This window comes from Neoarius graeffei, chromosome 15 (genome assembly GCF_027579695.1).
Source record: "Neoarius graeffei isolate fNeoGra1 chromosome 15, fNeoGra1.pri, whole genome shotgun sequence".
Classification (NCBI taxonomy): domain Eukaryota; kingdom Metazoa; phylum Chordata; class Actinopteri; order Siluriformes; family Ariidae; genus Neoarius; species Neoarius graeffei.
The window spans coordinates 45,604,556-45,632,295 of NC_083583.1; the positions used below are offsets into that span (position 1 = coordinate 45,604,556).

At 40.3% G+C, this 27,740-nt stretch overlaps 1 protein-coding gene across 3 annotated transcripts in view; it reads right to left on the reverse strand.

The window, feature by feature from the left end:
- Nucleotides 1–1,693: 1,693 nt before the first annotated feature.
- Nucleotides 1,694–27,740, reverse strand: part of tcf3b (transcription factor 3b) — a 28,950-nt gene continuing 2,903 nt past the window's right edge. Inside the window, exons 2-21 of one of the 3 annotated variants that reach the window (XM_060941456.1) lie at nt 26,247–26,343; nt 24,337–24,409; nt 21,758–21,831; nt 21,571–21,643; nt 20,147–20,187; nt 19,880–20,012; nt 19,734–19,780; nt 17,196–17,295; nt 16,899–17,035; nt 16,390–16,516; nt 15,652–15,710; nt 15,406–15,484; nt 15,012–15,085; nt 14,649–14,861; nt 12,989–13,100; nt 9,166–9,307; nt 8,856–8,909; nt 6,682–6,917; nt 5,186–5,333; nt 1,694–5,015 (exon numbers count right to left, since the gene is read on the reverse strand). In XM_060941456.1, the coding sequence (XP_060797439.1) occupies nt 5,188–5,333; nt 6,682–6,917; nt 8,856–8,909; nt 9,166–9,307; nt 12,989–13,100; nt 14,649–14,861; nt 15,012–15,085; nt 15,406–15,484; nt 15,652–15,710; nt 16,390–16,516; nt 16,899–17,035; nt 17,196–17,295; nt 19,734–19,780; nt 19,880–20,012; nt 20,147–20,187; nt 21,571–21,643; nt 21,758–21,831; nt 24,337–24,409; nt 26,247–26,321 (1,995 nt within the window). In that variant the 5' untranslated portion in view covers nt 26,322–26,343 and the 3' untranslated portion in view covers nt 1,694–5,015; nt 5,186–5,187. Of the gene's footprint in view, nt 5,016–5,185; nt 5,334–6,681; nt 6,918–8,855; nt 8,910–9,165; nt 9,308–12,988; nt 13,101–14,648; nt 14,865–15,011; nt 15,086–15,405; nt 15,485–15,651; nt 15,711–16,389; nt 16,517–16,898; nt 17,036–17,195; nt 17,296–19,733; nt 19,781–19,879; nt 20,013–20,146; nt 20,188–21,570; nt 21,644–21,757; nt 21,832–24,336; nt 24,410–26,246; nt 26,344–27,740 lie in introns of all 3 variants that reach the window. The other 2 variants (XM_060941455.1, XM_060941457.1) reach the window with 2 other exon arrangements.

The following is a 27,740-nucleotide window of genomic DNA, read 5'->3' on the forward strand; positions in this document are numbered from 1 at the left end:
AGTTTATTATTCGTCTTAGATTATGAGCTTCCACCATACAGCCTTGTGAATGACATGTTACCAGAGAAACAATAACATACTGAGCAAAGAATATAAAAAAAAAACTGATTTGAATTACAGGTGGGTCTACTATTGGAGCTATTGTAAAAATAAATAAATAAATGAATGAATAAAAATAATAATTAATTCATACCTTCCGACCAATCAAATTCAAGAATTCACATATAACACAATTTAAACAAAAGCCAAAATCCCAACTGCTAAATAAAGTATAGAATCTATTATATGTCATGTAGTGTGCTTATACGCCAATCAGCCATAACCTTAAAGCCACTGGGAGGTTAATTAAATAACACTAATCATATTATACTAGCAGGACGGCATGGTGCTGCAGTGGTCAACACTGTTCCCTCACAGCAAGATTGTTCCGGGTTTGAACCTCATGGCCGATGGGAACCTTTCTGTGTGAGTTTACATGTTCTCCCCGTGTCTGCGTGGGTTTCCTCCAGGTGCTCTGAACTGTGGAGGAAACCAGACATGCAGATTAGGTAAAAAATACCCAGTCACTGAGGTTGCACAAGACAGAGCATACTTCGTGCTGGTCCCAAGCCCAGATAGATTGGGGAGGGTGGCGTCAGGAAGGGCATCCGGTGTAAAACCTATGCCAAATCAAATATGTGGAACAGATCTGCTGTGGCAACTTCTAATGGGAGCAGCCAAAAGAAGATTATCATATTATAATAGCACCCGTCAAGGAGTGAGACATATTAAGCAGCAAATAGATAGTTCTCAAAGTTGATGTGTTGGAAGCAAAAAAAAAAGGTAAGGATCTGAGTGGCTCTGACAAGGGTGAAATTGTGATGACTATATGACTGGGTTAGAGAATCTCCAAAATGGCAGGTCTTATGGGGTGGTCCTGGTATGCAAATGGTTAGTGCCTACCAAAAGCTAGTATCTACCATGGAACGACAACCAGTGTACTGGTGACAAGATCATCAGTACCCAAGGCTCACTGGTGTGCATGGGGAGCAAAGATTAACCCATCTGGTCCAATCCCATAGAAGCGCTACTATAGCATAAATTGCTGAAAAATTTAATGTTTTAGTGCTGCCTCAATGGGTCAGAGCTGTTCTGGCAGCACAGTGATTTGATTTGATTTATTAACTTTGCCATAGCAAGATATGTACATACATTATGGCTGGGAAACCACTACAGCTTGCGCCAATTACAGTGGCCCCATTGTACCAAATCTGCATGTCTTTGAACTGTGGGGGAAACCCACACAAACACAGGGAGAACATGTAAACTCCACACAGAAAGGCCCCTGGCGGCCGCGACGTTCAAACCCAGAACCTTCTTGCTGTGAGGCGACAGTGCTAACCACTACACCACCACCCAATGGGGGACTTACATAATATTAGGCAGGTGGCTTTAATGTTATGGCTGATTAGTGTAGAAGTAGGGAGTAATTTGGGATTCAGTGGACACCAATTATTTTGGCTACGAAAACTTGACACAGCCAGTCCCTGTTTGAGATTTAGAATCCGATTTAGAATTTCCTTTCTTTCTTCCCTTCGTTGAGGAAGCAGTACAGGCTGTCAAAATAATGATACGCCTTCTATTACATGTTTTTATTTATTTAACTTTTTATGGTATACAAGATTCAAACTCAGACATTGGAAAAAATGTAGAATTTTGTTAAAAATGGCACATTTATTGCTACATTACTGTTATATACAGGACAGAATCTTAATACCTACTTATATATATTTATATATTTATAAAAACATAAGACAGAAATAAGAGACTGAAAAGACACCCACGCACACGTGCGCACGCACGCACGCACACACACACCAGGAGAGGCACTCTGAAGCCACAACAGCAGTATTTTATATTGTTCATGTCCCCTATTCAAAGTAAATAACAGTTGTGTACTAGTATAGAAATGTTGGGCAGGATATTTTGCTTCAGATACAACAGCAGTTATTAATGCTGTTTTTGAAACAGCATTGTGGAAAGCTGAACACTTCCCATAAAAATATAAACTGCCACAGGACATGCATGTACATGCTTGACAAGACTTGGCAAACTCTGAAATTTAATTTTGTGTGAAACATTTTGAGTGATCATAAACGAATTTAAAAGAATGTTATTAGATGTCCCAAAATGCAGACCCTCTGCAAAAAAAAAAAAAAGTTTTCCACCAGTCTGTATAGTTTCACTTGAGTAACAGAACCAGTAAACACTAATTTTTTTTTTTTTTTTGGGGGGGAGATTTCGTGGAAGATGCAGTGATGGACTTCAAGTCCATGTTGGCAACAAATGCAAAGTCAAACAGAGCAAGCCTGTTTTTCCATTTTATATAATTCATAGAACTGAATTTTCTCTGGGTTTAAAAAAAAAAAAAGAAGAAGAAGAAAGAAACAAACAAAAACTCCACCTAGAAGCTAATGTGTGTGCTCACTGCTAGTGTGTTTATAAATTTGGCTGTTGGTGAAAAATACTGCCAACAGTCTAGAGTTTAAACAATCTGCAAAATGGAAGATCCTTCACCCATAGGTTGACATGCTTTGTAAAGTCATGAGTACTTGGAAACAGACACCAACAGAAAGACATATGACTGGGGGGATGATACAAGTAAACAAAACAACAACAAAAAAAAAAGTCCATCCAACCACAAGCATCACGCTTCCTGACAAATCATACACACCTCAGCAGAAATTTATAACTTTATGAAATGGTTGATTCTCTTTTTCCTGAAAAATGAAATGTCAGTCAAGAGACTTTAGTTATTCATTTACTTTGAGCACTTCAAAACATTTTAAAAGATAAATGAAGAATATTATTTCAGAAGAAAAATAAATTTAGGCACGAATAAGGCGCCAAATATGACTGCCTTGAGAATGAGAAGGCCACATTGAAAATATTCAAAAGGTCAGTTATGCATCCTTCCTTTAGTGATGGATATGCTTTCCTATAATCTCCTTTTGAAAACAACTATCTGCATTTAACAGTGTCCAGAACAGACAAGATTGTAGAAATGTTATGAATTAACACTGTATTATCTTAGATACATTAAAACCATCCATGTAATCACACAAGATTAAAAAAAAAAACTATTAAATTCAGAAATGGATAGATTATATACTGGCAAATGAAATAAAATAACTGAATTGGCAGTATTCTGATGTACAGCAAATAAGGAGTATAATCTATATTTGAGCGTACATTCAAAACCAGTTGCATAATGTGTTCAAAACTGAGATGAGAGCTGGGCAATAATTGCTTAACATTTCATTCCATTTATATATTTAAAAAAAAAAAAAGGTCAGTATGAAGGGAATTGCAATTACAGACAGTGACGTAACCGCATGACCCACCTTCCCTAATCAAAGGAAGATTTTCATCCATCAGTAACAATGTTTTGACACAACAGGCTTCCAAGAACTCTCAAACATAAAGAATCAAAATCACTCCTTTACCTGTTTTTGTGACAGAGCTAAATGAAGTCTAAACACGGCAACGTAGAGAGTAAATGTTACGCACGCAGACGCTATCAGAGATCGGTGGAGCACAGGTGAACAAAGTGGACATTACACAAATAATCCAGGGCCCTTCTGAAATGCACTGCTCCGGTCATTCTATCATACCCTGCCCTGCTCTCTCACTTGAACAATATAGATTTCTACACTTCAAATTAATAGTGATTTTTTTATTATTATTTATAAATCTACAATGCATATACTAACAAAATATATATATTTTTATATATATACGTTCTTACATTTTGCTCAAGTTGAAATAATATCCTTTATGCATGTGTGAGGTGGACATAATGAGGTTTCAGTGTTTTGGCAACAACAGTCGATGAGAGCATGTACACCTCTTTTCAGAAAATGCTTTGAACTGGTGTTTTAGGAAGGACAAGAGAACAATGAGAGATGTGCTGGAGTAGTTACTCTTTGCGAATCAGAGTATCCTCAGCTCGAACAGCAGACGTACTTAGCGGACAACAGCATATCCCTGAAATAATGTCGTAACTTTCACACTGCTGGGCATCAGGGCTTCACTCTGGGTTTATACAGGAAACAAGATAACTGGAAACAAGCAGGAATGCTGAGGCTAACACACCATACGCTGGTGAATTTATTTAGAAAATGTACCAAATACTTCCAACCGGGATCTTAAGTTAACACAGACACCTTTTGTGTGCTCTCATGAGCTTTGTGTTTGCTCTGAGTAGCAGAAAAGTGACTGATCACTGTCTGGTGTTTATTTAAAAAAAAAAAAATCTGAAAATGTTCTTTGAAAAAGAAAAATCGCGGCTTTGATTGAAACCAATCAGTTTCACAAGAGTCTAACGACTTCAGCGGATCTGTGAACTTTCTCCCTTTAAATATAGACCTAGGCATGTTGGGATATTGCAGTCCCCAAAAAGCACCACAGGTTCTCTCCCACATCACATGGGTTTGGTTACACAACGCATGTAAGACTGTACCTTTAAGCAGGGAATGCCAAGCTACATAAAAACATTGCTCATTTACAAGCAACTCCCAAACAGATTTGTTCCACACAAGTAAGCAATTTGCTTCAGTGTCTCTTATAAAAATGTAACAATTATTTAGGCACAAATCCTTGATTAAATTTTGATATTTGTAGGTGTCCCCTGCCCCATAATCTCAGTTGTGGGGTAAATTGTCCATGGTAGATACAACATGTCTTTCCCTGTGTTCCATCAGTTCATGGAAGCAGAAAAAGGAAAAAAAAAAAAGAGGAAAATTAAAAAAAAATACACAGAGTTCTTCACATTTACGCTGGTAATCACAATCAGGAGTGCAGCAAAATGGGTTGTCAGTTTGGCAGTACACTTGTGTTTCTGGACGTGTGAAGATGCATCTTTTACATTTCATGGACGATACACTTTCCAAGTCAACATGTGTGAGAAAACACACATACTTTGAAGAGGGTGAGGGAAGATTATAAAAAGGCCACTTCTTCCATGAGCCACTGATCTGCAAAACAAGTCAGGAATATTCACATTGGTTTACATAGAACCATCAATCGACTCAAATCCTGATCATTTCCTAATACAACAAAATCACCAGGAAATTTAAAACAGAAGTATAGGTAGGACTACTGAGAAACCCTGTCCATCAATCAGCTTGAACCTCTATGAACCTACCATCATATATGACCAACAGAACTGTGTCCATCTCCTCCCAGAGCAGGGTGAGGTCCTGGCAGCTGCATTGGAGAGTCACCCACCACACTAGACACCTTTTCTTCCTCCCGTCGTTTCAGACACGCTGCCTTCGGGTTCAGATTGCGCTCTAGAGAGGGGAAGAAAAAAAAAAAAGGGAAAGGTAGAGATAGAGGGGAATAGGAAATGAGACAACAGAATATTTATTGTTGACTGCAACTGTAATATTAGCCAATGTGCACTCTGACAAATCTCAAAAGACTGAATAAGCCTCCTTCCCTTGTTTTTTTTCTTAATTTAAAAAATACATAAAATTGCTGAACACAAATGCCAAATATTATTAACAATGATAACGTCAACATAAACAGCAGTTATTCATACAACAGCTACTACCCAGGGAAGGTGAAGACTAACACACACTTCCTCCAATACATGCCAGCCAACCATACTGTTTTGTACTGATTCAAATTCCATTTTATTTTTATAGCACTAACAATGGACATTGTCACTAAGCAGCTTTATAGAAATATACAACTCTCTCACACACACACACACACACATCTGCTCGAGCTGTGACTCAAGGCAGCGTGAAACACTGAGAAATAGTACCATAGTCTCAATAGTACCTTATGGCCCTTTTCCACTACCCTTTTTCAGCTCACTTCAGCTCGCTTCAGCCCGACACGGCTCGCGTTTCGACTACCTCAGAGCAGCACGACTCAGCTCGCTTCAGCCCTGCTTAGCACCCAAAACTCGCACGGTTTTGGAGTGGGGCTGAAGCGAGCCAAACCGAGCCGAGTGAGGCTAGGGGCGTGAGGAGACACTCCCCTGTGCACTGACTGGTGAGGAGGAGTGTCCTCACACGCCCACACACGCCCCGCGAGCACGCTGGGATCTGTAAACACCGTAAACCCGGAAGAAGAAGAATTACGAGAATTTCTGAAGCTTTATGCGCCTCGCCTCATCTATACGCTCTTGCCAGTATCTGTTGGCGTTGTCAGTGACAACAAGCCACAGCACCAAGACCAGCAACACTAACGACTCCATATCCTCCATGTTTATTGTTTACTATCCGGGTCGTGAGACTACCGCTTAAAAGATCACTGATGTCACTGTTTGCGCCGCCTAACGACATCACGTGACGTCCACCCACTTTTGCTAACTCCACCCAATGTGTCCACCCACTTCCAGCCAGCACGGTTCAGCGAGGTTGTAGTCGAAATGCAACTCCAACAGCCCCACTCAGCTCAACTCAGCACGGCACAGCTCAGCCCGACTCAGCCGCGTTGGTAGTGGAAAAGCGGCATTAGAGATTAAAATTATATTCCAAGAATAAGACCGAGGATGAGCATTTTGCAGTAGACATGATTCAATAATGCCAAGTGCATGATATTTTTTTTTGGGAAAAAACAAAACACACACACCCACCACTAAACCTAAACACTGAGTGAGAGAGACTTGGTTTAGCCAGCACTGACCCCGCACTTGCTGCTCCAGATTGAGGATGACGTTGACGGCCTGGTGAAGGATGAGTAGTTTGGTCTGTGGTTTGTCCGTGCTCAGGTGCAGTTGGCACATGCGGCCCAGTTCTTTAAAGGCCTCATTGATGTCTCGCACACGCAATCTCTCACGCGCGTTGTTGGCCACACGCCGTTCTTTCTCTCGTTCCAGTTTCACCTCGGCTGGCAGATCTTCATCATCCTCGTCATCTTTACTATGGGGGGGGGTTAGGAGATAAAATGTTTAAAAAAAAAAAAAAAAATTATTATTTTTACCACAGGTTAGGCATTAAAGAGATTTTCTGTTACCTCAAATAAAATGAGTTACCCAAAACATGTTTAGAAGTTGTCTTCTATAGTATTACACAGGAGCTGCAAGGTTAATATTGCTAACAAGTAATAAAAGTTTTATCTAACAGACTTGCCTCAAAAGATATTGTTTTGCTCAGTAGTGCTGGGTGTAAGTAAACAGTTCCCTCAATCAGAATTCCAATTATATATTAAAAAGTATACCATCAGAATCATGTCTAATGTACAATTTTTTCAAACTTTGGGCTACACCTTTTACCAGTTCCGATACTCGCGATATCAAAATAGGTTTCCAGCCATGATTCTGGCTTCAAGATGGCTGCTACTATGCAACAAAACATTTGTCCATTTTTAGTTGATAACCGTACATAATAAAGCAAGTGTATTTAAAATTGGTTAACAACTTTATGTGGTTTGTGACGCGAGTGATGATTTACACAAGCAATTTCCATGAAACTGATATTAGTAGTTACAGATAGCCTTACAGCTTTAAAATAGCCACAAAACATACCTTGACTGACAAGGGAAACAAATAATGTAATTTTATGTAAATTATACGACGTATAAAGTAGTAGTTTGGACAAAAAAAAAAAGAGCAAATGAAGTTTTGTATGTGTGAGCGAGAAAAACAGCATTCCACTTCACTTAAACTGATACTATATAGTCCACTTTATTATGTATTTAATAGCAGTGCTGTAGTCGAGTCACTAAACCACGAGGTCAGAGTTAAGTCCAAGTCATTTATATATTAAAAATGTAATAATAATAAAAAAATTAAATTTCCAGAGTCGAGTTGATGGTGGCTGTTTTAGCACCTTTAACATTAGTTTGTTCCTGAACATGACGTATGAACAGGTGAATGTGCGTTCTCTTTGTCAGGGAGTGCAAAGTATTCTGTCAGAGATGGTTGGGAGACGGATGTAAGTGCAGAAGGTGTGTTTATTAATACAAGTGAAGACAGGTAAACAAACAAGAACAATCAGGCAAAATTATAAAAAAAAAAAAAAAGTAAAAACAGGCTATAGGTCAAGTGAGGCACAAACAGGTTATCGTAGAATCAGCAGAATCAAAAACAAGAAAGAGAAAATCAGGGATCAGGAAACCAAACAAGGAAATAAGGCTCAGTAACGCATCAGCATTACTGATTACAGCATTACGCAACTCAATACTTCGCGAAGAAAGTGCGTTTTCACAGTTTTTACACAGGCGCACTGATTGTGCCTTAGTCCTGTGCAGGTGCAAATCATTTACGGCACGCACGCAAGAGTTCGCTTGGTGCGCGTGCTATACGGGGTGCGACCGAAAGTCTCTGATGCATGCGCCAAGGCACGCAGGTGTGACACTCTTGCACGAAATTAGTATAAAATTAATGTAGATATAAATATTTCATGCCAAATTATTATAGCATGTTACAAAAAATAAGGAAAAAATCTGAGTCCTCGTCTCCAATTTACAACTCCTAATGCAGTTAATGCACGAGTCCAAGTCAGAGTCATCAGTGCTCAAGGTCACAAGTCCTTAAAATTAAGGCACGAGTCAGACTCGAGTCCTGGACTCAAGTACTACAAGCATGTTTAATAGCGTCAATAAATACTATTAAATAAAAGTGTTTAGTTTTCCAAATACAAATAATTTAACTTCAAACCAGTATAAGTCATAAAATTTAAAATCATGAAGACAGTTTCTACTAATTGCTTAAAATATTCACCATTGGTGAACTGACAAAACATGCCTGAACCTGTGAAGGGTGTGCATGCCCTACAAATTAAAAAGATTTACAATAAGAGACACAATTGACTATTTGATCTTGAAGCGTCTCAGCAGTGACAATGATGGAAACTTACTCTTCTCCCTGGTCTGAAACACTTGAATGGACCTGGAGGGAAAACGCCTCCTTTCTGAAAACAATGTGAGAGTTGGGGAGGGGAGGGAGAAGACCATGAGAGGGAGCAGTGTGCCTGGGATAAGCCCAGACATTTTGAAAACAGACTCGACCCTTTGTTCAAGAGCATGAACACATTACACAGTTCGCTGGAGGCTTAAGGTGTGATTTAAACACTCACGTTTCCAGCCATGCAGGAAGCCACACCCCATACTCAATTCTCAAATCTTCAATATGTTAAAAAAACTGAATATCACAAAAAGATCGCACACCTTGTTCTGTTGCGAGACACTTTGGGGTCCTTCTTTTCCTCTTCAGACTTATCTGCAATGGAGGAGTTCTCATCCTCTTCTTTGTCTTCCCGCTTAATGTCACCACTATTTGAAGAGTGTGTGGCTACACCTCCTGGCAAACCTGCAGCCAGAGAGCCAATATATAAAAACACATGCAAACAAACATACAGTGGTGCTTGAAAGTTTGTGAACCCTTTAGAATTATCTCTATTTCTGCATAAATATGACCTAAAACATCATCAGATTTATACACAAGTCCTAAAAGTAGATAAAGAGAACCCAGTTAAACAAATGAGACAAAAATATTATACTTGGTCATTTATTTATTGAGGAAAATTATCCAATATTACATATCTGTGAGTGGCAAAAGTATGTGAACCTTTGCTTTCAGTGTCTGGTGCAGAGCCTAATCTAGGGCGCGTAATACGCGATAATACGCGTTTTTTTAATCTGTCTGTCGCACATCCACTTTTTGGGCACGAGAGTGATATCGCGTATCTTCATTTTGTCGCGCATTTATAAGTAGAGAGCGTGTAGTCACGTTTTACTGAATCTTGTGCGTATCAATTTGTCAGCACCAGCTAGCAAGCACTGCGGTAAATATAGCGTTGTTTACACACCTATTAGAAAGGACCGAAGTATTCCGAATGGTTTATTTAGCGGGTAAAACAGTTTTGTGAACTATTATCATTAGTCACTGAACCGGAAGACAGTGTATCTCAACCAATCGTGTGAAGTGTTTTAAAGTGACCTAAAACATCATCAGATTTATACACAAGTCCTAAAAGTAGATAAAGAGAACCCAGTTAAACAAATGAGACAAAAATATTATACTTGGCCATTTATTTATTGAGGAAAATGATCCAATATTACATATATCTGTGAGTGGCAAAAGTATGTGAACCTCTAGGATTAGCAGTTAAGTTGAAGGTGAAATTAGAGTCAGGTGTTTTCAATCAATGGGATGACAATCAGGTGTGAGTGGGCACCCTGTTTTATTTAAAGAACGGGGATCTATCAAAGTTTGATCTTCACAACACGTTTGTGGAAGTGTATCATGGCATGAACAAAAGAGATCTCGGAGGACCTCAGAAAAAGCGTTGTTGACGCTCATCAGGCTGGAAAAAGTTACAAAACCATCTCTAAAGAGTTTGGACTCCACCAATCCACAGTCAGACAGATTGTGTACAAATGGAGGAAATTCAAGACCATTGTTACCCTCCCCAGGAGTGGTCAACCAACAAAGATCACTCCAAGAGCAAGGAGTGTAATAGTCAGCGAGGTCACAAAGGACCTCAGGGTAACTTCTAAGCAACTGAAGGCCTCTCTCACATTGGCTAATGTTAAATGTTCATGTGTCCACCATCAGGAGAATACTGAACAACAATGGTGTGCATGGCAGGGTTGCAAGGAGAAAGCCACTGCTCTCCAAAAATAACATTGCTGCTTGTCTGCAGTTTGCTAAAGATCATGTGGACAAGCCAGAAGGCTATTGGAAAAATGTTTTGTGGACGGATGAGACCAAAATAGAACTTTTTGGTTTAAATGAAAAGCGTTATGTTTGAAAAAGGGGCGGCACGGTGGTGTAGTGGTTAGCGCGGTCACCTCACAGCAAGAAGGTCCGGGTTCGAGCCCCGTGGCTGGCGAGGGCCTTTCTGTGTGGAGTTTGCATGTTCTCCCCGTGTCCGCGTGGGTTTCCTCCGGGTGCTCCGGTTTCCCCCACAGTCCAAAGACATGCAGGTTAGGTTAACTGGTAACTCTAAATTGACCGTAGGTGTGAATGTGAGTGTGAATGGTTGTCTGTGTCTATGTGTCAGCCCTGTGATGACCTGGCGACTTGTCCAGGGTGTACCCCGCCTTTCACCCGTAGTCAGCTGAGATAGGCTCCAGCTTGCCTGCGACCCTGTAGAACAGGATAAGGCGGCTAGAGATAAGGAGATGAGATGTTTGAAAAAAAGGAAAAACACTGCATTCCAGCATAAGAACCTTATCCCATCTGTGAAACATGGTGGTGGTAGTATCATGGGTTGGACCCGTTTTGCTGCATCTGGGCCAGGACGGCTTGCCATCAATGATGGAACAATGAATTCTGAATTATACCAGCGAATTCTAAAGGAAAATGTCAGGACATCTGTCCATGAACTGAATCTCAAGAGAAGGTGGGTCATGCAGCAAGACAACGACCCTAAGCACACAAGTCATTCTACCAAAGAATGGTTAAAGAAGAATAAAGTTAATGTTTTGGAATGGCCAAGTCAAAGTCCTGACCTTAATCCAATCGAAATGTTGTGGAAGGACCTGAAGCGAGCAGTTCATGTGAGGAAACCCACCAACATCCCAGAGTTGAAGCTGTTCTGTACAGAGGAATGGGCTAAAATTCCTCCAAGCCGGTGTGCAGGACTGATCAACAGTTACCAGAAATGTTTAGTTGCAGTTATTGCTGCACAAGGGGGTCACACCACAGAGCCTAATCTAGGAATTTGAAAATAGGGGACAGATCCCTCACTAGCTGTAGAAACAGGGGACAGAAAATATTAACATGGGTAAAAATATCCCTCATTTGTTCCAGTCAGTGGGGACAGAAAAATAAGTAATACATTGGTAGATATTTTCAAGAGTACATCTATAAACAGAACAGTTTTATTAATAAAACTAAATACATGTAACAAACATTCATATCAGATGTTATTCTATATAATACCATAATTATGGCATTATACACATCCTTTAACACAGTGATATGAAAACCATATCAGCAAACACTTATCCACAGTTTATAGTATTGCACAAACATTACAATCAGATCTGAACTTTAAAAATGTAAAGATTTTAGATCAAAAACTATATGAAGAATTATATACTGCAAAACCTTACAAATATGACTAGTTTTCTGTTATATGACTAGGTTACTACTTTATTATAAATCATGCGACTAGCCTATTTTTACCAATTTGACCACCAGTAGTATAATGTTGCATTTCAAATATGACTAGGTTAATATTGCATATCAAATAGTACTTGTATCGGGTTGTGTAATGTCGGCTGGATTAGTATCTGTCACTTCTGTGTCTTCGTTTTGTTTCCTTTTTTCTTTTTTCGTCCAAAGGTTTTTCAACGTGACCACGCGTTTTGACATTGTTATGTTTGGATGAGACAGAACGATATGCCATGTGCTTTTGGGTATTTTTAAAACACTTCACACGATTGGCTGAGATACACTGTCTTCCGGTTCAGTGACCAATGATAATAGTTCACAAAACTGTTTTACCCGCTAAATAAACCATTCGGAATACTTCGGTCCTTTCTAATAGGTGTGTAAACAACGCTATATTTACCGCAGTGCTTGCTAGCTGGTGCTGACAAATTGATACGCACAAGATTCAGTAAAACGTGACTACACGCTCTCTACTTACAAATGCGCGACAAAATGAAGATACGCGATATCACTCTCGTGCCCAAAAAGTGGATGTGCGACAGACAGATTAAAAAAACGCGTATTACGTGCCCTAGATTAGGCTCTGCACCAGATACTGAAAGCAAAGGTTCACATACTTTTGCCACTCACAGATATGTAATATCGGATAATTTGCCTCAATAAATAAATGGCCAAGTATAATATTTTTGTCTCATTTGTTTAACTGGGTTCTCTTTATCTACTTTTAGGACTTGTGTGAAAATCTGATGATGTTTTAGGTCATATTTATGCAGAAAGAGAAAATTCTAAAGGGTTCACAAACTTTCAAGCACCACTGTACATGTCTGTGTACACTTGGTCATTTGGTTAGATCTGGTTGGTACTAACTAGTGAAGCCCTCTGGTGCTCCTGTAGGCTGTGGGATGCCTGAGGCATGGGACGTTGGTAATAGGCTACTGCTGGGAGGGAGGCACGCAGGGTCATCATGGTGACTTCCACCCTGACAAACAAAGATCAGCACAGAGAAAACTTACTAAACACATGCATTTCTAAGTGCATTTTAATATACAGTCTAATTCTGAGTATCAGTGGGCATGACCTTGTAACAAATGTCCATGTAACAGTAATGTTTAATGCCATTTACGTTTTCTTTCTCTGTGGCAAGACCTATTTGGGGCAAGTAGCAATGCTGCCGAACTAACGAGTTAAGAGAATCTACAAAACGATTACATAGAACTCCCTCAGTAAAAAGTTATTCCATGACCTTTATTTAAATGTGTATAATATTTTAGCTATTTATTGGAGCCGTAGAGTCTTCTATTCTTCTGACCCAGAGCACAGTTTTATTAAACTTGCTATTAGTTACAAATGGACATTATTAAGGTTTACATTAAACTAAATTGATCAAACAAACAGAGGAATAGCTATAATTACTCAATTCTAAACACTCTCAAGGCCTCTGCATGATCTTGCTACAAGGCTTTCGCAGATAGCTTTTCGCAGACAGTTGTAATTTATCGTTGAGCGGGGAGTAATAGGCGTGCGCGATGTTATTCACCGCCACAACGCAAGGGGGCGCGAAGTCGCTAGGAGTAGTTGGTGGGTGTGGTTAGTGGAGTGTTTATCCTCCGGTTACTTATAATGACTAGAACTTTTTTTTTTTTTATAATGACTAGAACTGCAGTCGTATAGATGTACGTACTTCCTCAATCAACCGCTCTTCATGCTGCTCCATCTTCGCTCGTGTTTTTAAAAATGCCGGTCGTGAAAACAAACCAAACCGGGAAAGTAGGGAAGTGGAAGTGCATGTACAGCGGATGTAGAGTGGACCAATCAGAGCCTTCTTGTCTGCGGTGCTGTCTGCGAGGCTTCTGCGGTGGTCACAATTTTTGGGAGGTGCACGCAGAGCGTCTGCGAAGGTGGGGGGGGCTACGCAGACACTGTCTGCGACGCTATCTGCGAGGACTGGGTTGTCAGCATAAATTGGCCTTCAGTGTTGGGTTGTGGTTTGCACTGCTGCGACTTTTAAATAAATGGAACCCCAGGCTATTCTTCACAGATCCCTGAGCCCCACTTTACGACCCACTCTTCTAAACAATTTGTCAATAGCCAAAGCTGTTAAAAGTACTGTATACTGCAATCAACATTAGTTAGTTATCTAGCCTTGTATGCCGTTTCTGTAGCTATAAATTTTGGTTACCTTGCCATCCTGTATGAACTTGATAACAGATGTGATGAATTTAAAAAATAAAAATTAAAAAAACACTTATTTTGTAACTCAAATTGAATTATCGTGTAGCCCTTATGGAATCTGTCCTTTAAAGACTTTCTAGCAAAAGTCTCTATTTGAGGATAATAGAAATGTAGTAATGGGTTTATAAATTTAACCTCAACTCCAAGATACAATTGGAATCAGTCACTCAAACAGTTAATTGTTTAAAAATAGTGTTTTAGAGGGTTTTCGATGTTACATCACATCAGTGTAAGCTGGTGAATAGTGCCAATGCCAGAATGACTCCCTGTTAATCCAGGTGCTTGGTGCATTCACCATAGCAGGATGTCTGTTGCTCAGAGCCAGCCCAGTACCAGAAAAGCCCTGGCCAAGGCTTCCCAGGGCTCCATTATGAACAGATGAGGGCACAGCACCCAGCAGACTGTGAACCTCTGAATGGGCTCCACCAAGGCTTGAGCCTGGGCCCTGACCCACTGCATGACTGCGCAAAACATGGATGGCCTCCTCTAGATGGTCCTCCATTTTATTCTGCTGTTAAAGTAAAGCAGAAAATAAGTACGACAAAAAACACAATTATATAGTACTACCTTTTTTTCTTTAAAAATGTTTATAGCCGTTTACTTTATGGTTTAACATATGGATATTTTGTAAAGCCCAGAAAAGGCTCTTATTACTCACAAGTGTATGTAGTCCACCTTCATAACTAGGTGAGAGGGCTGTCTGACTCGCAGATCTTGGCCACTGAGAAGCACCTGCAGAATACAATGTCAACATGAATCAAGCAAGGACTGCCTTGCAGTTCCAAATCAGGAACAGCAGAGGGCACTCCAAGAATGTGTTTGTGGGCAAAAAGCTCATTTACAGTCTAGGCATGTGCTCCAAGAGACCGCAGCAGCAAAGTGCTGTTCTAATATCTTCCTTTCCTCTAAAATCACTTTCCCGTTGACATTCCGTATGTAGTAAAACAATTTAATTTAGAGTTTCATTTCAAGAAGGGATATGAACTGGTCATATGACAAACACAGTATTGAGAGTGCTGGCAAGGCTTAGGAAAACGTTGCATGTGACATACCTGCAATACCCTGGGGGGAGCCGACTGGCGTGGAGGGTGTAGAGGGGAAATTGTTGCTGTTGTGGTCTGAAGGGTAGATCTGTGATAAGTAAACACTGTGAGTGTCCCCAGTTATTTTCATTAAGCCACCACAAATATGATATGAAGGTATGGGTAAGGGGCTAGCATAAGCAATAGCATTTCCGCCAGTAAATCATCAGTTTTAAACACAGCTTGAGGGTCAGAAACTAATGAGTGCCCACTCACCGAAGCTAGGGCTTTTCCAATCTCATCACCTGAACTTCCTGTAGCTGAACTTCTACTGACTATAAGAGAAAGATGGGGTGAGGGATGGGGGAAGAAAAAGGAAAAAAAAAAAGTGACTTATTAACCTTTAAAAACACTGCCACACCAGTAGGCTATGAATATGTATATTTTAGATGTTAAAAAAAAAGGGCGATATATGCCAGCAATGCTAAACCCAATTTTGAATGCAAAAATGGAACTTCTCAATGAATTAGTCATAATGATAAAGACTGGTGTTGAGTTCATTATCACAGTGCTGAATTTGCCTTTTTGTTAATACAGAGACTTTCTCTGAAGACTTGTAAACACATTACATGACCTTCGCTTGTGATTTGAGAAAACAGATTCAGTGGCTTTGGAGCAAACACATCCCATATGCAAATTATTACAGGAAGATGAAATACCCAGAAACTTTTAGCCACAGAACCGACCAACTTGGCCAATGTTAAAGATGAACAAAATATATTTTGACAGGTGTCTTGGGTAATAAAAATATATTTCAACCATTTATTCTTCTCCATATTCAGGAGAACTCTACAGCTCAAATCAATCCATTTTAATGCTGCCCTTCTAAATGTACGCGCACTCAAAAGGTTACAGCTAAGGCAGCGTCATATTTCAAATAAGAATATTTTGGCAGGTCAAAAAGACATAGTAAAGTTTTTGAATTAAACCCAAGACATATGAATGCGTTTGTACCCATAATGCTGTCTGCGCCATTAATGGACGACGTGTGGTTGTAGGCTCCCGAGCCTGAATGGAAGCCGTTGACATCAGCGCCATGGAGAGGGTAGTTTTGGGGGGAGAGAGGCAGCGGCTGGCGCTTCTGGAATGACATGACATGACATTATTACACAGGGTCACTCAGTAGTAATGGATCTATAGTTATGGCTTGTTTGTGTAGAGCAATGAACAGAAACATAATGTAATTAGCAGTGTCTGAATAATATCTATAGAATTACTGCACTGGATAAAAGACTGTTTTCCTGAAAACCAGTATATGCACTGGAAAGTGTTGGAGCTTTAATGCATGAAGAAAAAATAAAAATACCGACTTCATTATCCCAATTTTCTTGGAAGATGCAAAAGCTTATGAGAGCAGAACTTATTTAATTCGGCCAGCAATCACAGAGAACAAAAGCATGAAACAAAACTGCTTGCTTTAATGGCTTAGATTGAGCAGGGTAATGGACCAGAGAGGAACTCACCATCCTGTCCTGTGGATTGATGGCAGTGAAAGAGCCTGGCTGGCTGATGTGAGGAGAGTTGCCCAGCATGGCCGAATATCCTGACTGGCCCAGAGGCCCAGAAGATGCCCAGGGGTCAGAGGAAGGGTGCAGACCCTCTATTATCAGGAGAGTACAAAATATTTTACATGCCTGTATTAAATACAATTAATAAGCAGTAGATAACCTTTTTCTTTAACTATTTTTAAGCATCCTTTTGAAAAACGGTACGCTTCAGAATTCTATGAACCCAGACCATAATTGTTGAAATTCACACACCTTGCATATAAAAAGAACCAGGGTACACAGGTCCTGGTTTGGAGCCAGGATATCCAGCGCCGTCTCGAGGATACTCATCACCGGACGTGGAGGCATACACCTGGCCCAAAATAAAACCACGTACTGAAGCAACAAAACTGCATCTGCACTTAAGGGAACAATCGAATAATGACCTAAACAGCAGTATCTGCACAGCTGTGCAGGCTTCAGCTATTCAGCACTCGAGAGAACCGAAAAAGAGCCCAAAGAGTTTGTCAAGTGTCTGCACATCCATTTATTTTCTTTATTAATTTATAGATTGTGCAAATGACGTGTGCAAGTGTTTCCACAGTGCTCCCTCAAAAAAAAAAAAAAAAAGTGACAGAGACTAGGAACACAGCATGCTGGGAAAGGTGCCACAGCCATGTCGCGGCACAGTCTGTGCATCCTCTTGCTCTCTCCCATGAGCCAAAAGCAGAAGAGGGTGGGCACATACAAAAGGGCATCTCTAAAAGCCTCATCCAGATCAAGTCAAGCACCCTCAGGATGTACTGCTCTACAGGATCAAAGCATTCTCTGGGTCTATGACGCCCATTTATAGTGACAACTACTCAACTGACCAAACTGAATAAATCAAAATAACAAATAAATCATGAATTAATGTAGCAGAACCTGAAAGCACTGGCAGCTTGGGGGAAAAGACCTTCTCAGACTCATTTTCCGGTTCAAGATGCTGATTTGTATTTCTTCAGTACACCTCATGCAAACAACTACATGCCGCCACATGTCACACACACTCCTACGTAATGGGCCACCACATACGCTTGCTATGTATGATGTGTATGCAATTCTGTGCACATGCGAATACCAGAGGGAAAGCAGTTTGGAGCCCAATGGAGAATTGACAAATCCAGCAAACTGATATTTCTCTTTTTCCTGTAATTTGATTTAACCGGGAGAAGTGGGAAGGGAACGGAGAGATGCACTTCTAATTACAGAGCCATCTGCCTGCTCCTGGAGCCTGTCCAACTCCACAGGCAGCTGGGCTGAAGAGAAGAGAGGAGAGGGAGGGAGGGAGGGAGGGAGAAGAGAGGAGAGGAGAGGGAGGGAGAAGAGAGGAGTAAGGGGGAGGTGGTGAGAAGTGACAAGGGGAGAGGTCTTGCAGGGAGTGGAGGGGGGAGTGGAAAAAAATAGACTGGCTGGTCATGTGGTAGCTAGAGATGAGAGCCTGCAAAGACAAAATGAGACACAGCCTTTGCGACCCAAAAAACTCAAAAGAAAACAGTGGCTTCTCAGTATTAAACCGGATACCTAGCATGAAATCAAACTAATTTTACTGTAATCTAAAGTTAATTTAAAAAAAAAAAAAAAAAACCACAACTATGCCATATAAAACAAAGGACAATGAATAAAAAATGTCAAGGCTTTAAATATAAAACTAAACAGAGCTTAATACCAAGTCTTGTACCATGAGCCTTAGAAAAGTCAGTGCAGGCTTTTGGGTAGTAAAGGAGAGTGGGCCATGTTACTGGAGGAGTGGGTGTTGGGCAACAGGAAGTTACCTAGCAGATCGAGCCTAACCACTGCAGCACAGAACAGGAGCCCAAAGAAAGAAAGAAAGAAAGAAAAAGGGGGGAGGAGGGGTGGACTCAGGATCATCAGCAGCTATTAATCTCAGCGAAGACAGGTTAGTGAGACAAAGAGGGAGAAGAAAATGAAAAGAACAAATAAATGGGGCACAGAAGGGAGACTCACTTCTGGTACCAGCGTGCAGAGGGAAGGACATTGTCGTGTGGTCAGGCTTAGGTCGATGGGAGGCTAGTGTATGGGGTGGGGGAGAGGTGCGTTGTGTGTGTCTGGAGGGCATGTGGTAAGCTCGTTTGGCTTCGGACCAAGACAAAACAATTACTCTTTGATGGGCCTCAAGCCTAACATTATTAGCAAACATTATCAAAGCCTGAAACGTTATAAAATTCTGGCCTTGAGTAAAGCTGCATCAACAGAATCCCTCGCCAAATACCTTTTTATAAGTTTAACTGTCAGACGTTTCCTGTTTGTGCAACATGTCCAAAACTGTTGGATGTGTATTTCTATAGCAATGACTTTGTTTAAATATGTTTCAACACAACATGGATGTTTTCCACCCTGAGTGTGCCAGCAGTCTCTGGCAAAAGTCTTATTTACTAATCTTGGCCAACATATACGTCAAAGCAGATGAGTGCTGGGAATCCTAGAAGACTTTGGACTTTATAGCAATACTGCACCCATTCCCAAGTCACCTGGCTTTTTTTTTTCCCCTCAGCATTTCCCAGATTAGCTTAAGCATGTTCACAGCTTACAGAGCACAGCTGTGTGATGGCCCTGCTATTTTTTGCACATATTCATGGATTCAGACGCCACAAAAGATGAGAGAGCTGTAGCAGTACAACACCACAGAGCAGTTTTACTGTGGATGTGAACCGCTGTTATTCCTGTCACAAAACTACTGATGCTGAACTTGCTCACTAAGACCTGGAGGGGGAAGGGGGATCTGGAGGCAGCTCACATTGCTGTACTTACAGAAGATGGCAGTCCTGGTGGCTTCCTAATCTTTTTTGGCTGGTTGTCTGAAAAACGAAGAAAGGTCACAAAGCTGTCAGCTGAATTCTCACCCAGAGCTTCATGTTTGAAAGTTCAGAGTTTTGCAATATTAATATTTTTCTTACCAATGTTTCCATCTGGTGGGCGTCTCCGGGGGTTGTTGGAGAACGTGGGGTAAAACTGAGAGCCAGACTTCAGGCCTGAGGGAGACATGGCATCAGCATTGGCCATCACGATGTCTGAAGGCAGGAACCCTTGCTATACAGACAGAACAGAGCCGACCTCAGAGAAATATTTACTCTACTCTTGGTCAACCACATAAAAGCAAAACATCAGATCAGGCTGAGTTTTTCCCCCCAATAGCATCAATTTCATTTTTTCCTTCATCTTACCTGGGCACCAAATGAAGAATAAGGTCCCCTTTCATTCTTTCCTGTATGTAAAAAAGGACCATCACTGACACTGCGATACACTGACTAAAACAGAGTTAATCCTTTATTTCGATATATTTAACAATTATTCACTAATAGCCACTGAGCCTTAGGCAAATTATTGTTTTAGTACAAATACACAGGTGATTATTTAAAAAAAAAAAAAATTTATATATACACATACATACATACACACACTTTTTTTTTTAATCGTATGAAAAAAATTTATTTAAATCTTCAAAAGTGGCATGCAAATGTAATGTGTGCAGACTTGTGTCACTTATCGATGGCGCGTGATATAAAATACTTTGTTTTGAAATAAATAATAGAAAATAAAATTTAAAAAATAATAATAATTCCACGTTAACTTTGAACAGTTTTAGACCAAACTTCGTAGCATCTTTAGTGCTTTTAGGAACAGCATTTTCTTTCATAATTTGTAATTCTTCCGCACTTACGGTACGGTGACGAAGTGATTGGCTGCCATTTGCAGAGTAGCTCAAGGCGATGATCAAGAAATAGTCCGAATTTCTCGACCAATCAACGTGCATGATTTGCTATAATCACTTGCATATTTATACTAATATGACATTATGATCTACAGTACCAGTCAAACGTTCGACACCCTTACTCATTCATAAAGTTTTCTGCATTTTGTATTTTCTAATACTGAAGACATCAAAACTATGAAATAACATATGGAATTGTGTTTAAAAAAAAAAAGGCGCTTTTAAGAAAAAAAAAAAGTTTTATTTTATATTTTAGATTCTTGAGTCACCACAGTTTACCTTGATGGCACTTTGCACACTATTGGCATTATCTTAACCAGCTTCATGAGGGAGTCACCTGGAATGTTTTTCAGTTAACAGCTGTGCCTCGTCAAAAGTTAATTAGTGCAATTTCTTGCCTTCTTAATGCATTTGAGATCAAACTGTAAACAATAACAATACAGTAAATAGCCCTATTCCACAACTGTAGTAATCCATATTATGTCAAGAACCACTTGACTAAGTAAAGAGAAACGACATCCATCATTACTTTAAGACATGATGCGTCTTATTTAATAAAAAAATAAAAGAAAAAGCACTGACTTAGGAGGCGTGTCCAAACTTTTGACTGGTACTGTACGTTATGACAAATTAGTAAATTAAGTTAACCTTTAATTCTATTTAAAAAACAAATAACCAAAAAAAAAAAAAAACCCAATGGCAGTGGATGAAAGTTATGAGTCAGCCCCAGCCCTCCCCCGAAAGTAGGGGCCTTGCTCAGCTACAAAGAGGCACTGTTGGTCAAAACTCAAGGGAGAATTTCTGCCTCAGCATCAGACAGACACACATGTAGAGAAACACAAATACGCTCAGAAGAAAAAAGAAAGTAAAACCCACCACCAATCCCGGAACTGAGAAATGGGGAAGAAAGTCCATCATGCTCACTGTAGTGCGAGCCCTCGCTGTAACTCTGTAAAAACAAAACAAAAATAAAATGAATTCCTAACTATTTCCCAAAAAACAAAACAAAACCACACACTATTAGATCCCTCGATTTTCACAAATGACTCCGTCCCTTACGTACCCGTCCATGGGTGAATGAAGGGCTGCCCTGTTCCCCAGCAGCCCACGGACTGGAACCGCTGCGCTCATCCAATCCTACAGTTTACACAGGATGCCAGGAAAGTTAGTGACAGACGGCAAAGAGAAGCTCAACAGATTCAAGTAGTGGGGGAGGAAAAAAAAAAAAAAACATTCAGTTCCTTCTGTGCTTATTCACATGGGGCTTTTTTTTGACATTTGGTTTGTGAATCTTTGTGAAGCTGTGGCTCTCATCCTGGGAATCGCACAGCCCTAATGGGCTAACCCATGTCACCCAGCAAGGATTAATATCCAGGACTATGAACAGAGCGTCCGTTCACTAGGAGCTCATTAGAATGAAGAAATTATGTAAAACGGAGAAAGAAAAGTCACAAGACATTCAATGGAAAGAATAGAAAAGACATTTCTGTGTGTGACATGCACAGTTATGCAATTTTTTTTTTTTTGGGGGGGGGGGGGGGGGGGGGGGGGCAACTGCAACCTGCTTCATATATAAGACAACATATGCAGCATCTGTTTCCAAAACCACTATGAAAGAATTTATGAAAGCATACAGAGCCTAATTTTCGTCTAACCCTCTTCTTTCTCTCCCTGTTTTATGCCTTAATGCTCACTGAGCTCTCCAGAGACACACAGCTTAATTGCATGCTGATTTGCATAATTGTGCATATTAATGCAGTCACTTTATGAATATTCATATTCCCCTTTTGAGGGAAGAGGGGGCTTCGGCGATCGCAGCGGCTGAAGGCTGAGCATGAGTGATGAAGCTAACAAAGCAGTGCAAATAGCAACATCCACGCTGACAGACGTGATCTATGAAGCCTACGCAGGCAGCATGGCAAATGAAGTGGGCACCGACTGGCCGTGTGAAAGAATACGGTGTATAAAATAGTTTAAGGTGGGAACATGAGAGCCAGGAAAGTCATTCAGACGGAGTGCGAGGTGCTGCATGTAGGTTGATCATTGCAGGGACTTGATTTAAGCTTTCACTCGCATCTATGACAGATCCTTGACAGCTCTAGAGACCTCCAATGAAGTTTAAAAGCCTGTGTCGGTACAGTATACTTCACGATGCTTGCAGTTTTCACACTCATGCTTTAAATGAATGAGTTTAAATGAAGTGCAGTCTTTCAGTTCCAGTTTCAATAAGCTGTAAATAGGTTCACATCCTTCCTGGTAACAGCTTGAGAAGGGAGCTTTAGAAAATCAGAGAAACACTCAAACACCAGTGCCAACAGTGAAGACCAAAATATTATACCTAAGCAATCAGGATACATTAAATTCCAGATTTACAGGCAGAGGCTTCCAAACGGAAACCATACTCTAAATCCAAACCCATCCATGCAGAACATGTATCAGGCTGGAAAGCTGTGAGCAAGAGGGAAATGGGCTGTGTCTTGTCTTAACACTGTGACGAGACAGACAGCCGATGAAGTGAGCGAGAAGACGGCCACGGGAGCCCACTTGGGCAGAGTTCTCCCGCAAACACGGGTGTCCACATACACACCATCAAAGTGAATGAGTGAGTGGTGGGGGGGTGGAGCAGGAGCTTAATGCAATTAGCACCCTTCCGAGCACTTTTGCCTTAAGAAACAGACACAGCATGGATGGCCTTTGCTTCATTCAGGATGCTTAAATTCTTGCAGTTTAACTTTTTGCACTTAAGTGTAAACTCAAAAGCTCTACTAATTGTTTCTACAAAAAACTCTTATATCCCCTTATGCAGAGCTTAACGAATTAAACTGAGCTCTACTGCCACCCAAGGCCTGTAAAGCATCTCCTCAATAGCTGGATGATTTAGCATCAGATGTCCACTTGGACATAAAAACAAAAGTGACCCAGAAACAGCACTCCAAGCCTTCTAGCCCCAGGTCGCCGAAAGTCATCTTGTCAAGCCTGGACATATTCGTGTGGTCAAGTTATTTCAACAGGCAACTGACCCGATCATGAACTACAGGATTCATTTTCTGATTGTTACCCAAGTGTTGTGTAAATTTGAAGAAGACGTCACTGATCTTTCTCAGCGTGTGCTTTGCTATCTTCGTGCTGGGCTGATGGGGAGCTCTGGAGATGGTAGGGGGCATGGATGAAGCTTTGTTTCAGTGCAGAGCCGTTTCCTGCAAGCCGGCGGGGGGAGAAAGTGTTCTGTTGCTCAGGGGGAGGAGTGTTTTATGCTGTGGATTGGGGGAATTGTTTAGAGACCTCCATTTAACCCTTTGTTCTCAGATTGTTCTCAGTCAGGGAGATGTTTGGTGTATTGATGGGGAGAAAAGAACACAGGCCTGGGGGGAAAAAAAATCTAACAGAAATGCAAGGAAACCACAAGCTTTAAAGGTGCTCAAATAACATAATACGGTGTCGGCGTCAAGAGTTCACACAGAAAGGGGAAAGTAAATTGGGGGGGGGGGGGGGAAGCAAGCAATCCATAACTTGATATTTTAATGTTAAGTTATTTTCGAGATCAGCAGGTCAGTGTATTAAGGGATATGTGATGTAACAATGCTGCAGTAACGTTAAAACAGAAAAGTGAGTATATTTATAGGAGGAATAAAAGAAATTTACCTGAGCCACCAAACTGACTGCTGGCAAGTGTGGTTGGTCGAGTCTTCCCATTGGCCACAGGGGGCGCAAACATCTAGAGCAAAGGAAAGAGAGAGGGGAGGGAAAAAAAAAACCCACAACATTACAGCATGCAGTAAGGCCTCAACACAGTTCAGTTCCAATATCAATCAATCAATCAATCAATCAATCAATGTAACCCTATTGTAGAACATACTGAAATAAGGAAGACCGATTTAAACACTGATTTATCTAGGTCACATTTTTTTCAAACCATAGTTTCCTTTAGTCACAATCATGGTTTTAAGCTTGATCACCACAACATTAAATACATTCATGCAATCAGTGACTCACATCCTTCAACGGCAGCTTTGCTGATTAACAATATTTATTAATTAGACAACAGCATAATTTAAAGGGTTTAAACACCTCTTTTCTTTACACTCATACATGACGATTACAACGTCATTAGATTAATAATCAATCAGCAGAGGAATATCAATATTACACTTTTAATACACAAGATAACTTTGGTGAAAAATTATTTTTAAAAAACAAACAAAAAAACTGGGAACCCTCTACACCAGTATTCAAATAAACTCCAGCAGAAATCGACAGGTATTCATTTTACAGTCTTTGCTTTTGTCCTGATCATAGACACAACACCCTTGAGCAAACGAATTACATCAAAGTTTCTGGAAACACCAACATGGTGACCTCGCCGTGGCATCCTTGAACTTTTTTCTTCCTACTGTGGAAAAAATTGCATCAGCCCTACACAGCAGGGAGAATATAAAGAGCTTGCACGGTCCACATTCTTTAAGATTTTCTACACCGTTTGGGACAATACTTTATTTTAACCATCAACGCCATGTCAGAATTCTTAAGGCTGGAAACTTTTCTAATGGACTGGATGGATGGTGTTCGTAACGGATTTTAAATTCCTAAGCAGGATTTGTTTTTTGCCCCTGTACCTGCAACATTAAGTGAAATTATGATAATAAAAATAAAATAAAAAATAATTACTAAATAAAACTAGAAACCCCTCCTGGCTTTTGTATAAATAAAATCGACAGCAAACCTAATGAAAGACCCCAAGCCCTAATTTATGGAGGCTATAAATCAGCAGTTTGTCTAATCAAAGTCACTGGAATAAAACAGGGAATGTCTGTAAACATATGGCGGATTCTGACAGTGCCAGAAAATTAAATAAGGAGAAATATATATATATGACACTGTTATTATAGCCAGCTTTTTCAACAGCCTGCATACCAACCTGGTGGCCAACCATGACCTTATTCTAGTGAAGTATAAAATGTTTAAGCTGTGTGTGTGTGTGTGTGTTTATAAATGTATTTATACATATAGTTGTAAAAAAATTTATGTGAGGTGATAGATTAAACACCTGGAGCAAAATCATTAAGATGACAGACTACTGCTTGCCAGTTGAATACAACGCAAACATAACACAACAGTCTTCACCACATTCTCGTCATTCAGCACAAACCTCTCTTATAGTTAGACATAAAGTTGAGAGTAAATATTTGCACTATGCGCTCCAATTTCTTTAAGTACCTGGACCTAGACTACACACTCATGTACAACAAAAATATGGTGACGAGTGATTATAGTCCTGCACTCAGCAGTAAACCAAAAGGAACCATCGCAATGTGACAGTTCTTGCTATCCTCACTACACACACACGCACACAGAAGACTCACGTGCACGCGACCCTTGAAAATTCTAAAATATGGATCACATTCACACACCACTGCATATTGACAAAAGATCACAAGTAGGTAATGAACTTCTCAAGTATTCCCTCAACCAAGCTAAACTCCACACTACCTCAACCCCCAACACCCCCCTATGTGGCCCCACCCCCACACATATTCAGCCTTTCTTTTTCTTACCGCACTAAAATCCAAGAGGTCGCTGAGTTCCTTATCTGTTTCGACCGCCATTCTGTGGCCCTGCTGCTCGTTCATGCCCCGCTGTCTTTAAAGAGCCCTGCAAGAGAAAGTTTTAACTGACGTGAGCGAAATAAACTCATGCTATTAGTTTGCTTCTGCAATGCAAACACGTCAACTGGGAACAGTCCAGCAAATTGTCCAAGACCAAATCAATAAATTAGAAGGAGAATTTACATAATTATTGACAGATGAAATTAATGAGCACAAGTCAAACCAAGGCAGCCAGAATATTCGTACCCCACCCTGATACAATCTCATTTTCAGGACGACAGCTTTGTACTTGCTTTGAAAGAAAAACTAAGCCGACGCAAAAGAATCTGTCCACGGTCAACACGAACTCCTGTACAAAATATCGCAAAGCGATATTCTCATTAAATACATACTCGATTCATAATTTTGGGGTTGCTTTTGTGCCACACTGAGCAGTCAAGTCATAATTTCAGCCACCAAGTGAAGCCTTTCAAGTGGCTACTTAAGTTTCAGTGTTTTCCATACTCTGGTATTTCCTCAGTGTTCAAGTGAGGCCTTCTGCGACCCCTTTACATTGACTTCCAAGCAAAACTGGCACGTCTTTGTGCAGGAATTAAGCACTGGTTCGACACACAATTTTTAATATACAATCAAGGACTCACATTTAGTAGAACGAAAGAAAAGCCAGAAGAGACGGACAACATTCCTCCTGACCGTCAGGGTTGAGGACATGAAGTCTCGATCAATTTGAGGATCAGATTCTTCCCCCAGCTTTAATTCACAGATTAGCAACTCAAAACCACAAACGCAAAAACAGTGTACTACTTAGCATGGCAGCGTGCAAGCATTTCTGCCGTACTGTTCAGTCCATTCAGGCTGTGCAACCTGTTGTGGTGCACTATGTTGACATACTCCTCAGGGCTTTAGGATGCAACCTGTGGTCACGTGCTCTTTTGACACACTACTGTACTTAGAAGGAGATCTGAGACACAGTTCAAAAAGATGCTGCAAGGAATTGAGAAGGTATATAAAAAAAAAAAAAAAAAACACAGAGATGAAGAAAAAAAATCAGATTATTAAACTGATGTGCCATACAAGAGGCACGTTAGTTAATGTGGCAATTTTTTAAACTAGTAATATTTCCTACACTACAACAATGCAAATACTTATAAGTAGTAATAAACTCATTCTACCATTTCCAACAGCAAAGACGCCATCAAGTTTTTGTTTCGGATTATCTGGACATGACCAACACTGACAAATGACCGACAGTGACAGAGAGCAGCTTATATAATTTTTTTTTAAAAAAAGGTATTTTATTTATAAAAAACAGTGATGGAGGAAAGGAACCCCAGCAGGCTATTCCTTATGAAATTCATACACGAGTAGAAAGTTGTGGAGTCTCCAAACTATCTTGGGGAAAAACATCAACTTATAGTGGGAGAAATGTGTTTGATGGCTGGA